This window comes from Phaethon lepturus, unplaced genomic scaffold (genome assembly GCF_000687285.1).
Source record: "Phaethon lepturus isolate BGI_N335 unplaced genomic scaffold, ASM68728v1 scaffold498, whole genome shotgun sequence".
NCBI classification, from domain to species: Eukaryota; Metazoa; Chordata; class Aves; order Phaethontiformes; family Phaethontidae; genus Phaethon; species Phaethon lepturus.
Genome location: NW_010558030.1, coordinates 1 through 13,942, shown reverse-complemented (window position 1 = coordinate 13,942; position 13,942 = coordinate 1). Strand labels below are relative to the sequence as shown.

General features: G+C 39.5%; 1 protein-coding gene across 4 annotated transcripts; it reads right to left on the bottom strand.

Annotated features, from left to right (window-relative positions):
* Window positions 1–822: 822 nt before the first annotated feature.
* MDM2 (MDM2 proto-oncogene, E3 ubiquitin protein ligase) lies at window positions 823–13,710 on the bottom strand. Of its 4 annotated transcripts, none has more exons than XM_010292905.1 (10): window positions 13,639–13,710; window positions 11,423–11,497; window positions 10,925–11,058; window positions 10,717–10,766; window positions 9,331–9,398; window positions 9,088–9,181; window positions 6,424–6,584; window positions 5,334–5,489; window positions 3,202–3,279; window positions 823–1,685 (listed from the first exon to the last, which is right to left on the bottom strand). In XM_010292905.1, the coding sequence occupies exons 1-10, from the start codon at window positions 13,705–13,707 to the stop codon at window positions 1,116–1,118; spliced, it is 1,455 nt and encodes a 484-aa protein (XP_010291207.1). In that variant the 5' UTR covers window positions 13,708–13,710; the 3' UTR covers window positions 823–1,115. The 4 variants fall into 4 exon arrangements, with proteins under 4 accessions (XP_010291207.1, XP_010291208.1, XP_010291209.1 ...); XM_010292906.1 differs by having other exon boundaries at window positions 6,424–6,581; window positions 13,639–13,707; XM_010292907.1 differs by lacking the exons at window positions 6,424–6,584; window positions 9,088–9,181; window positions 9,331–9,398; window positions 10,717–10,766; window positions 10,925–11,058 and having other exon boundaries at window positions 13,639–13,707.
* Between the last annotated feature and the right edge of the window lie 232 nt (window positions 13,711–13,942).

Below are 13,942 nucleotides of genomic sequence, written 5' to 3'. Positions count from 1 at the left end.
AAGAGCCAGCAGCGGTAAAGGACAGGTCCAATGAGACCAATTTTGAGTTGGCTAAACACCTTGCAACAGATTTTCACAATTCTTGTGATACAAAGTGTAAGTTGGAAAGACTACTAAATTTAGGAATGTCTATGTGAACGATAACAACACAGCTTATTTGTTTCTGCAGATGGAGGTGGACTTTTCTTTTTCTTTACTGTTTTTATTCAAGTGAATGTAGTGATCAAGCTGCATGCTATACGGCTGAAGTCAAACGTAAGTGCAGAAAAAGATGACAACTGACCTCTAAAATTACCTGACTTGGTATTACATAGCATCTCCTTCATTTATCTTGCCTGTTCAAGTCTTTTCTCACACTCCTAAAATCATCAGCGGGACAGTACAGACCTCCAAACGTACAAAGTGTTTTAAAAAGCTGGTTTCTCAGGATGTTTGAGAGAACTGGAATAAATGCCTTGTCAGGACACACAGCCCTGAAGTTTACAATGTACATTATAAAAGACACCCAGTACCCTTTTCTATTTCCAAAACCTTAAATGCAATTTTCTATTGCATCTTCCCCCACTTTCTGGTAAGATCTCCCCCCTAATTTGGTTACTTGGAGAAATTTAAGTTTGGGGAATGAGAGAGACAAGATTCTCATTATTGACTTTATTGACTTATTCAGAGGGTTCTGATTGAGCCTGGTGTCTTCAACCAGGCAACAGATATTGGAATCTGGAGAATCTTCTACCTTCTTAAGGGGAGGAACTCACATTAACAAACTCTTCAACATGTCTCTCCTCTCATAATCACTGAATTTGGGTTTTTAACACGTGTATTTAATCCAGTAAAACAAATATCACTAACTGGTATGGAACATAAAACACTTGGAGATGCGGAGAGTTTACAGGAATTGGTTCTTTCTGTTGAGAGGGATTTAAAATCTTCAAGTTGACTTACAAATATTAGGCTAACCTCTTAACAGCTCCAGTGCATTCATTTCAGCAGTTACTTTTCATACCAAATGTAAAGAGATCCAAAATATTAATTTTCCAATAAGCATATAAAAATAGTTTCTTACTCTCTTAACCAGTTTATGAAGTTTCTTTTGCTGCTTTCCAGTCAACATCCATCTAACTAAAATAAGTTAATACAATCATTTGTATGGGCTGTCTGCACACCGGACAGGGCTTGTTCCTCTTCTTAAGTTTTCTCGCGCACGTAAAACATGACATGAGGTGTCCCGTTTTGCCATGTACTATGCAGCCATTTTTAGGTCTGCTCTGACATATAACACAGGGCTCTATGCTGGAAACAGGCAGACTGGATTCCATGCTTTCCTCTTTGTCTTGCACTTCTCTCTTCTCAGGCTCCTTATAGTCCTCCTGACTGCTACAAAACATGCTGCTCGATGTCGATGGCTGAGAATAATCTTCACTTTCCTGGGACTCAGAAATTTGTACTGCTTTATCCTCGTTCTCCTCTACAGATGGTTCTTTATCTTCAGTCATTTTCACCTTCTTGCAGTCAGGAACATCAAAACCTTCTTCAGACTCTAGGGGGAAAGAACCTTCCGATTTGCTCTTTAAGAATTTGTCACACTTTTCATCTGGAAGCCAGTCCTCACGAAGGGCCCAGCATCTGTGGCAATGTCGTGGAAGCGGAGGATTCATTTCACTACATTCAGGACACTTCCAATAATCCTTTAGTGAATTAAAGGTTGGAACAGCTTAAGCTACTTGGAATGCTTACAACTGAAGTATTCAGAGATTATAAACAATTTATTACTGCCCAAAAAATAATTACCTTGAGCTATCGACTTGTTTATAATTTAAAAATTCCATTCAGTGTTTGGCCCCATTTTACAGGTCTAGATTAAAGAGTTTTTAACATCGAGACTGTTGATTTTCTTTCTTTTTGCAGTAGATTTGTGAAATAAAAAAAAGAGGTAGAACAATCATGATTTATTATTTCTTAGGCAAAATTGAAGAAACCAGACCAAAAAAGTCTCCAGAGAACCTCCTGAAAAACTTCTTTCTCAGAAAGTGGCCACCATTCCCGTTATTTTCAACAACAGACTTCCAAAATGGAAACTATTCAAGATTGAAGGGACACTTAACCTGTGGGATGCTAAGCTGTTGGTGTGCACAATGGCCAGATGAGGGCACTCTGACACAATAGTATTAGATATTAGAAGCCATCGGCCATTTAATAAAAAAAAAAGCAAAAAAGCTGCATCACTGTCTCTGAGGTTACTCCATATGCTACACTGAATATAAGCCACTATCGCATTAAAAATACATTTCCTTTTTAAAGATAAGTCCCCTTTTTAGTAAAAACGCATGTCATAAGGGGAATAAAAAACCAGAAACAAACCCAAACTTATTTAGGAGATTCAAAGCGCTTTCTTATTCGAGTCCTGCATAACATCAGTGACATCAAAAGCTTAAGAGACCAATTTTAGTTCCTAAAAATAACATAGAAACATGTTTTTCCACACATAAGTAGTGCTATGTTTTCAGACGGTGGCTAGCCCTGTGTTTTACACGCATAGTAAAGCCCCTCAGCTCGAGAAACCATAAAGAGACTAGAACACTTCTGACTGTTTTGAACACCAAAAATGTAACAAAAATTAAAAGACACGCTGCTTTTTAATTCTAGCGTGTGCTTTTTTCACATGTCTGCATACTTTACCTCAACCCCCTGAATTTCTTCCCATGCTTCAAGAATGGTCTCTCAGAATTTAGAAAAAGCCTCAAAATCTATTAATTTTACAGTGCTGTTCTGAAAACATGTTTGCCTTCACATCTGTATGCTACAGATTCCTTCACTCAGGTTGGACAATAAACTAGATATTACAATTTATAGGAAGAGTTTTTTTAAATATACATGACTAAGTTTGGGGTTTTTTTGCATTTTGTGCAAAAAGTCAGATTTTGGCTCCTAAAATATTTCCTTCCATTAAGTCAGTGAAACCATAAGTTAGTGTGTGTTTTTGCTTAAATGGATTAGGAATTTAAACAAACAAACAAACAAAACAAAGTTCCTCAATAATCACATGTTCAATAATTAAAACAGTGTCTTGGAATCTTCAAGCATACAAGAAGCTGATTTAATTATTTAAAAATCACTGGTAGCAACAGAATTCATCTATATGCCTTGATCTACTTTGTCAGTTCACCCAACTTAGGAAGTTTTGCCAGTCAAGTTTTTACTCACAGCTAGAGAAATCTCTGGATCTTCATCAAATGAATCAGCATCACTATCTTCATCCTGGTAAATAGTCAGCTGATATACCTGGTTGAAATAAAAAAAAAGTATTGATGCAACTGGTTTTTGGCATTCAATTAAAAATCTGGTAAGATTTTTAATCTGACAGATTTTCTGATAGACTTTTAATCAAATGCAGTAAGTAACGCATGTACACTCATAGAATCATAGAATAGTTTGGGTTGGAAGGGACTTTTAAAGGTCATCTAGTCCAACTGCCCTGCAATAAGCAGGGACATCTTCAACCAGATCAGGTTGCTCACAGCCCCGTCCAACCTGACCTGCAATGTTTCCAGGGATGGGGCATCTCCCACCTCTCTGGGCAACCTGTGCCAGTGTTTCACCATCCTCACTGTGAAAAATTTCTTCCTTAGATCCAAGTCTGAATCTACCCTCTTTTACTTCAAAACCATTATCCCTTGTCTTACGACAGCAGGCCCTGCTAAGAAGCCTGTCCCCATCTTTCTTACAGGCCCCCTTGAATTACTGGAAGGCTGCAAGGTGTCCCCAGAGCTTTCTCTTCTCCAGACTGAACAATCCCAACTTTCTCAGCCTGTCCTCATAGGAGAGGCGTTCCATCCTGTTAATTTACATTAGCAAGTAACTCCACAAAATTTGATGACTGGTTTGGAGGAAAAGAATTCTGCTCACATTTGTAACACAAGAGTCTGAAGAAAAATGTAGACTACACAGATAGAAGGTACCACTTCCTAGAACAGAGGTGATCCTTCCGCTCCGCTCAGCGCTGATGAGGCCACAACTGGAGCACTGTGCCCAGCTCTGGGCTCCCCAGTATATGAGAGGTATGGAGCTACTGGAGAGAGTCCAGCGAAGGGCCACCAAGACGATTATGGGATTGGAGGAGCTCTCACATGCGGCTGAGAGAGCTGGAACTGTTCAGCCTAGAGAAGGCTCAAAGGAGACCTTATGAGTGTGCATAAATACCTGAAAGGAGGGTGTAAGAAAGATGGAGCCAGGCTCTTTTCAGTGGTGTCCAGCAACAGGACAAGACGCAACTGGCCCAAATTAAAACACAGGAGGTTCTGTCTGAACATCAGGAGACACTTTTTTTACTGTGAGGGTGACCGAGCACTGGCACAGGTTGCCCTGAGCAGCTGTGGAGCCTCCACCCTCAGAGATATTGAAAAGTCATCAGGACATGGCCCGGGGCAATCAGCTCTGCCTGAGGTGGTCAAGATGACTTCCAGAAGCCCCTTCCAACCTCAACCATTCTGCAATTCTCCACACTGCTGTTGGAGCAGGGACACATCTCCAGCCTTTCTTTCCCCAAATCACTGTCTTATCTCAGGGTGCAGCTCCGCAGCAGCATTATAACCGGTTGTACATCAGTAGTCAGTCCTATTCAGCCTCTCAAGTATCACAATCATCTATGTCCCTGGCAAATTCTGCCTCTGGTACTTACCCAATCTTGCCATGAGCTAATTCACTTCTTTGAGGTAACAGAAAACTAACCCAGAAGAAAAAAAAATAGTAATAATTTCCCATTTCATTCCTGACACCCCAGATACCTAGAGCTCTTTAATATGATGGTAACCACAATTTTATTGTCTTCTTGCCTCCTAATGAAAATTTCTAAAATTGTGTTTCAGCATCTCTATGAACCATTTATATTCATGGAGGCAAATGATTCAGAAATATCCCTTTGCAAACAGTTACCAGAGAAGTTCTCCTTCTGTATAAGAAGTGTTGTCAAAGCTCACACATACTTCTATAATTAAAAATGTAGAAACAAACTGAAGTACACGTGCTGCCACCAACCCCAACAGCTAGACAGTGAAGTTAAATGGACTTTTCCAGACTGTCAAAAGTCTGTTTCAGAGTCTATGGAAAGCTTTAGCACTGTTCTGGTTGCTGCCTGGTGGGTGTATAATGACAACGCAACTGCACAGACATGTAATTTCATTTAATGAACGACTGGGTGCAGTTTGTGACATAGAACACGCAGTCCTGAAATAAACCTGAAGAGTTACTACTTCTTGTTGGAATCTCAACGTGAAGTATTCCTGTTAAGTTTCCTTCTCCCTCCCTCAGTCAAAAACACCCCAAACAAAAATACATACCTCATCATCTTCATCTGTGAGCTCCTGTCCTTCTTCATTATGGCTGTAGTCTTCTGAATAAATAGACTCAACTTCAAACTCTACACTGAACTGGTCTGAAACAGAACTGTGGTCAAGCCAATCAGAGTTTTCGCTTAATGAACTAGCATCAAGATCCTGAAAAAAGTCAAGAAAGAAAGTACACACTCAACCTCACTAGTCCATATCCATAACCATTACTGTTAAGATGGCTCTTAAGATAAAACCGAACTACTCAGTTTAATTAACTATAGAAGAAGTGAGACCAGCTGCTGTTAGATAGAGCTTCTTTTATGGGATAAATGAATCACAGGTAGGTCAAAATAGAGGCTGCAGTCAACCTACAGCCAACCTGAAAACTGTTGCTACTATTTCACAAAGGCTATCATAAAGAGTGAAAGAAAGATGCAAGAAGATGCCGTCTTTTGGCTGCATGTCATTAAATTCCCTATTCTCATCAACTTTGTTAACCTTGAGACAGGAGATAAACAATTATAAAATCCCATGACAGAAAATACAGTAGTAGTTCTGTCAATTAAGAATACAGTATATGACTAGGAATACTGTTAGCTTCCCAGCCACAGATACTTTGCCTCAAGTGTTTGCTGAAAACAACAATAAAAAACAGTAAAAGCTTGGAAAATGAATACAGCATTATCATCAGGGCAGTACTATGTACAATTACAGAGGCTGTACCAGAACTACCAGAAGCACTATTCTGAATTACGGAGCATCTGTGACTGCTTTTCTTCTCTTAGCCTTCTAAGAAACACTTATTTAAAACACAAAATACATCTCAGTTTTTTTTCAATACTGCGCCAAGCAGTAAGAATCTGTTTTTTAAAAGAATGTTCAGAGTTATAGTTTTTAAAATTTCACTTCAGCTTTGTCAGCAGGTCTACAAAAGATGCCACTCCACCCACACACCAATTTTTCTTTCGGCATCTTTTCTCTCCTCAGACACCACTGAAGGCACTGCTGCTTTTAATTAAGAACATGATGTTTTAAGATGCGTATTTGTACTTGTGGTATCTGCAAAATTTGCACTACGAAAATATGTATTTTGACTTACAGGAATGGAAAGAGAATCTGTTGAATCACTGCTATTGCTTCTTTCACGGCACAGACCACTGACTACACACCATGAGAGACTTTCATCAAACGTCAATGAAATGCTGTCTGACTTGTGTCGTTTTCTTCTGTCACTGTGCAGATCATCTGAAGAATTTTCTTCTGGGCACATTCAAGAATTTTTATTATTCAAAAACATCTATGCAATATGCAGTTTTGAATAGATTCTTTTATGGGTGAAAACAGTAAAGGCACCAAAAACTTATTTAAAAGAGACATAGTAACACTGAGAAACATGGAAAGTGTGAAACATTCCCAAAGCAAGTATTTTGGGGGCTGGCTTTCCCCACTTGTCCCATCAGTACAGCTTGTAAATGGCGGTCTTCACATGCAGGAAATAATTGCAAATTTGGAAGCATTTTTACTCCACTTTTGCTCCATATATGACGCATTAAACCCCTTCTAATTTTAAGGAATACAGTTAGGATCTTAATTGTCCTAGCTCCCTCTACAGTCAGTAGACAGGCAGGCACTTTCAGAGGGCTTCTGAGGCCATCCCAGAATTTGCAGGGAGACAGAGCAACTAGCTCCCATGTCACATGCAGACAAAGGACCTCATGCTAGGCAAGGTAAGTTCAGGTTCAAGTTTCAGATACCTCAACAAATGTATAAGCTAATAGTTGGACTGTATGTATTTACTCAACAGGATTTTTGTAAGAAACGGTTATGACTTTCACCACACACTGGCAAGAAAATCTTGAAGGCATACTATGTAAAAACTGAACCCTGAAAGCATTGCTTTAAGCTGTGCTTATTAAATATGATTAGTTTGAAGGCAAAAAGACAATGCTTTTTAAATACATCACATTTTGAAACAACCACCTACAGCAGCATAAGGAGTAGGGGGACAGCATTTTAGGGGTAGGTGAGTCAAAATTCAGCTCCACTGACTTTTAGGGTGTTTGGTAAGAAACTGTTCTATTTAAAAAGGCATTGCAAAGTCAGTATGTAAGTGCAGTGGAGTGAAAACTCCCGAAGAGGCAGCAGACCTCTTAAGAAGAGCCTGCTGCCCTCCTAACAGGTGCCTTTTGCACCCACCCTCTATTGCCCAGCTTCTCCCTTGCCTTGCAAAACACTCCCTGACAATCCACGAGTCTTCAAGTCTTGAATCTTTCATTGTAAAAGAAAAGAGAACAAAACACTTGTACATACTTTGAGACTTCTCTTACTTTCCCTTGGTGCTTCTTGGCTCAGCCCCTCTCTTTTCTTTTTCCGCCCTGAGAGCCCCACCAATTTTGGTGCCCCCAGGCCCAAGGGTTGCTCCTGTCCATCGTTGTCCTCATTTAGTTGTCATGGCTCCATGCCGTACTGATACTGTATCACCACAAGGTTTCTATACACTATATAAGCGGCTCCAAAGGAGCCGCTACCATCCCAATTTAACAAGAATAGTGGTTTAAAAGGAAGATTTCCTATAAATTAGAAAAAAAGTGTATATAAAAACACTATATTAAAAGAACTTTTAAGGTTGTAACAAACTAATAAACGGATGCAAAGACAAGAGTTAATAATCAAACCTACAATAAGTAAGCACAACACAGGACCTTATGCACTGTGTCATGCCTAAATATTACAGGTTATGATGTTTAACCGAGACTTTCCATCCTTTCACCAGTTTTTGTTACAACATTAAAATGTTCTTTTAATTTAGTGCAAACCGCTCAGCAATGCAGCACAGTTTTTGGACTGACTAACATTAACAGTGGCCTATGATGAACACAAAAAAAAAAAAAAACCCAAAAAACCAAACAACTGAGGAACTGAAAAATGTTCCCAAGCAACCAAAGAAAAGAAAATTATATGCAGTGCCAGAAGGTTATCACTGCCCAGGTAATTACAACTGTCAAGCCACAAGGTGACAGAAGTAAGTGATGGAACAAACTAACGTAAGAAATTCCACAGAATAGTATTTAAGTAGAACCATAGAGAACACTTCCATTGAGAAATCTGAAGTTATTCAGGTTTATGCTGACCAGCTTGTTATTTGCTAATTACTGGAAGAAACATTCCACATTTTGAAAATGTATTTGCCAGTGATTATTGAATTGCCACAGTAAAGAGAAAGAGGAGACAAATACGACGCTGAAATCACCGGACTTTTTAAAAAGTGCTTAAGAAACAGTCAGGTACCTAAATATATCTAAAATCATCCCATGTTACTACCAGACCTTTGATGTCTTTGACACCAATTGAAATCCAATGAAAACTGCTTTTCAAGAGTAAACAAAATGTAAAATTTTGTGGCTGTCTACAGAGGGAACTGAAATTATTTTGACTACATCAGTCTATTACAAACAAAAGTGTTCTCATCATGAAGACAACACAACTGATTAAGTCCCGTTGATGTGAACAAGTTTAACAGATCTGTGGAACAAGTTATTCCATCATCTTACTAACAGTTCTAGAGATCTGAACTGTAACATCATATTGGAGCAATGCAAGGACTTGTGTATTTCTTCCAGACGGAACATTTTGTTTTAGATAAGCAGAGAAACACAAATAGTATTTCACAGCATCTTTCAAAGTCAGTAAGGCAACAGAACGTACTTTCTTCCCCCTAAGTGGCCATGCTACTAAATGTTCTGCATCATAAATCTGCACATACCAGATTCACTGTGTGTTCTCCTCCTAGAAGATGTAGTTGGTCGGGAAGTCACGTTTGATGAAGTCTGCTTCTCTTCTAACTCTTGCATAGACTCCTAGTTAACAGAAATACCGAGTAAGCCTGAGCATGAATACAAGGTAGAAGGCTAGAATCAACTAATTGCATCTAAACTATTGACACTATCACGCAAAACTAAACAGAATTTACATCTCGAAACATTGTGGGGCGTGGAGGGGAAGTCACCTTTAGAACATTTTCTTCTTCAAGCTGAAATCTGGCATCATCCTCAGGTGTGTCAGGAAGCGTAGAGTCTGAAACCAAACCGAAAAAAAAAAGCTAATACAGCACAACAGAAAAAGTCAATTTCAGGCTCAACAGCATTAGAGTAAAAGCAAGGGAGAGAAGTTAACGGCACACAGCATTTACAAAGCACATTCTAAACAGAATTTACAATCCGGACATTTTGCAACAATGGAAAAAACCAGCCCATTCCTTCGCTTTTCAGGTGTGTGCAGCACCTTCCCTGTAACATTATTGAAGTGGGAAAGTGGGGAGGAAGAATAAATATCAACTGCAAAGTAGCTCAGAATTTTATTATAAATGCCTTCAGATGAAGGCTGTGCATTAGCTGGGATTCTGCAGATATAAAAGAACACAGGAAGGAAATATTTTACACTTCTTCCTTTCCAAAGCATGTTTTACTAGCTATCATCTTATGGGAACACAGAATTTAAAAGATATTAAATAGAAGAAAAATTAACTGTTGTTAATTATATATGCTTACTACCAGACAGACCCTGAATTAAGAAATTATCTTTCAAGAAAAGAATTTAAAAGATAATTTAATTTTGCAAGCATAACAACAAGGGATACGACAGAGAGCATGTTTCCCATCTTCAGCAGCTGAACACTCGCCTTTAGGAAGAATCAGAATCAAAGGGTGTCTTAATATGGATTTAGAAACCAATTTACAAAATGGCTTCCATTGTTTCACTTCTGGTTCATTCCTTGTATTAGACAAAAGTTACAGCTATGTTGAGCATTTTCATACTGCAGGAAAGATGACTGTATGTAACAATTCTCCATTTATGGAGGGGCTATCCACAAAGTTCGCACAAAGCTACTTTTTTAAGTATACAGACCTTTTAATAGAGGACTCAGCATAGCTGAGGGTACAGCTGAGGGTGACCAGTTCTAAATGTACTACATAACATTTTTGAGAATTAAAACAGAACACTAACAGAAAGAATAAAATGCGTTTACTTTTTCTGCAATTTTTTATATTAAAAATGTTTATGTTGTTGAGGGCTTTATCTGTAAGAAATATAAGCAAACTACTAATTTTTCAATTTAGTCCTCTTTGGGTTCAGCTCTGATTGTGCTCGTTCTGGTTCTAGTCTGAATTACCTAAATGCTGTTCAGATTTTAGGTTTTTTTCTCACCCAGGAGAAACAGTGTTTGCTTTCATTCACTATTTGTGATCGCTCTGGACAGTAGTGTGTAAAGCCAAACAGCTAATTATGGAGTGATCGATGTTATCTGATCACTACGTGCAAGATGCATTAAATGTAAGTTACATTTTCCCTACTACTATTTCCCAAAATAAAAGGTCCTCCCGAACTAGCTTACCTTGTTGATTGATTGCTATCAGATTTCTGGAAATCATTGAATACAGTCTCCTTAGATGGGGATAAAGAAAGAGATGTTGCAAGTTAGCTACATGTAATTGTAAAAGATAGCTTACCATCACTGAAGATGCAAAGAGTTAAAAAAGGCCATACGCATTATGTTCTCCATTATTTCACAACCAGACTCTCAGAAAAGAATCCCATTTTACCTGTGTTCTTTTACTGAAAAGCTTGTTACTCCAAATAAATCCCCCAGGAGATCATTTGCACAGTGTACAATATGTTGCTGTTTTTCATCATATAATTGTTTAGACATAATATATTGTCCAAGATAGAATATTACCTGTAAAATAAATGACATACAGAGACATTAAATACACAGGTTACGTTGTCTCAAGTGTAAGAGAAAATACATTAAATTCATTGAAATTAGCTGTTCTGACTTTGCCTAAAAATCCTGTTGAACTGTGATTTTTATCTATCATTCCCCAAGTATTCCGCTATTCTACTGACCACCAGATACTTTTGGTCAGATTTTGAGAAACTTGCTAAACACCATCTAACAAGTCAGCAGGAGAATAAAACAATACCTTGTCTCAATATCGTTCAGATAAGCTGTGAACTACACTGCCCCCCATTCACCCAAAATAAAAGAATAATCTACCTGTATTCACTGTAATCTACTGTTAGTGATTGAAAGTTCTCACCTCCTTCATAGTAAAAGTGTCCTTTTCTGCACCAGCTATCTTTAACAACTTCAGCAATAGTGGCTTTGGTTTAACCTGTGTGGGGAAGAAGAAAAAGAACAGTATGCAACAATTATTCACCAAACAAAGCACTACTTATGCAGGTTGGCTTCCTCCTCCTGTATTGATCTGATATACAAACACACAACTACATGAAAACCTATCCACATCCAAGTTTTTTACTTTGTAAAGTTAAACTTGAAAGAAAGTAACACCAAGCCAATCATACTAAACTTCTGATACACCGTACATCTTAGCTCAAACCCCAATCTTTCACTGGTTACACAGATTCCTTGATTTGAGCTACAGGTGGTGGTTCTGAGCGTAGGGCTGAGTCCTGACGAATTCACCTTCACTCCTTTAGTCATTAGGGTGACTCCCAAAGGGGAGGGAGGAAGGCAAACGGACCTTTGCGACTGTCAGGTCCAGAGTGCAAGTCGCAAAGCATAGATCCACCTCTTTCCTAATATCTTCCTGTGACAGTTTCCAGGGCTGCGGTTTTGCATCTGCCAGCTGGGCTGCTTTACCTCTGAAGACTTTTCTTAGCTGGGGTAAGGGCACCCGGTCCTTTTCATCCTATTTCAATCACTCCTACCTCCTTATTTCACTCCACAACGGCCTCCCACCTGCTATGCCAGCAGACTTAAATCTGCAGCTGGTCTACGACAATTTCTGAAGTAGAGGAGGGAAAAGTTTTTTAAAAAATAAGAATAGCTTTCCCCCTCCTTTTTTTTCCCCCTCCACTTCTGGACAGACTAGTGTCCTGACCCCGCTCACTGCACTGCTCCACCAGCAACGGTGCCAGTACCAGTGCAGATGAGAAGCTGCAAGGGCTGCCACAACTGCAAGGAAAACGCCCGTGGAGCCACTGACGGTTCCCAGTGCAGTATATCCTAGTATTGCCACTTTAACAACAGCATCACCGTTCTAAGACCAGACTAGTATTTACCTATCCTAATATATTGCCTAAAATAAGAAAAAATATATAAAAAAGAAACACTTCATAGGAAAGCGTGAATAAAATATCAGACAGGGAATAAACGCCTAATGGGTGTGGAGGGAGCTTCCCTACATTCAATTTCTAAATATCTGCTAAAACCTACGTTAAGTTTTAATGCATTAACAAGACATGAGTTGCAGGAATCACACATAATGAAAATAATAAACAAGCTTGTGGACGTTAGATGTCTATTCCCCCCTTCCTAACTGCTGAATTATTTAGAGCACGCAGCATATATTACAGTTTCATAAAGGAAGCAAACAGTAACTTATTAAACGACAGCTGAGCATATAGGAAAGCACAGTTTCAGATCTTCGAATCCACAACTAGCTCTCTGGGTTCTGATCCTTTTACTCCCCAGCCCTCTCTCCCCGACTACTGCAAGTATGCAGTTCTTCTGCCACCCAGATCTGACAGCAGACGGTAGCAACACATTACGACTTCAAAAAATAAGAAACAAACCGGAAAAAAACACAACAAAACTTTCAACAGTCTGCTGTTCTCTTACTTCGCTTTTTTGACGTTCTGCTATCAGTCTGCACTTTACCCTTCTACAAAAAGTAATGCAGTTCAACCGTCATTACACACATGCCGTTTTTAACTCGCACCTCAGATATAACACATAGGCTTCCATCCTCAGGAAAACGTACATAGAAAGCCAGGACAGCAGTAACTGTCACTGTATCATGGAAAGCCTGGATATGCAAAGCTATAAACACAAATGAAGACTCTTACTAAAATTTACTTATGAAATCCAATAGAGGTTAAAGTGAAAGTGCCAAATTCAAAAGCCTTCAGTTTTAATGACGATTATCTCAGTGTTAAATTTTGCACAACACAGATGTTCCATAACTCTTCAGTTACAAACTGTTAACAATTTCCAACATGAAACATTTACCATGATCAAGTCGGACCATAAAATCCTTTTTATTAAAAGAAAGCAACCTGACCATTAAAGGTCTTCAGGAAACATGAGGCTAGAGTTAAACCATCACCCTCTCAACCACGAATGAGAAAAGTTTGCTTCACAACTACAGATCAAAGAGACCCCCATCTTCACCCGATTTCCTGGCTTTTCTCTAACCATCGCTTACTGAGCAAAGCGGCCCCTCTGAATTAGCAGATAAGAATTCTTCAAAACGCATGAAAAACTCGCGCGTGCAACAGAGCTACTGACCAGGGCCTCTTGCTCCGAAGCGGTAACAGAAGAAGCATCCGTAAGGGAGGACATCTTGGTATTGCACATTTGCCTGCAATTAAAGGGAGAACCACCTCAAAACGTGGAACACATTTGCACAACCCGGGCTTCTCCCCGCCCCCGCCCCGCGCGGAGACACCCCAGGGCGAGCGCAGGTCCACGCTCCTACACCCCGGAGGTGCCCACTCACCTCGGTGCGCCCCCGTCCAGCCCACACGCTGGGCTCCGGCAGCGGGTATCTGAGACAAGTCGGGCCGGGCCGGGCCTTATATAGCGCTGCCAA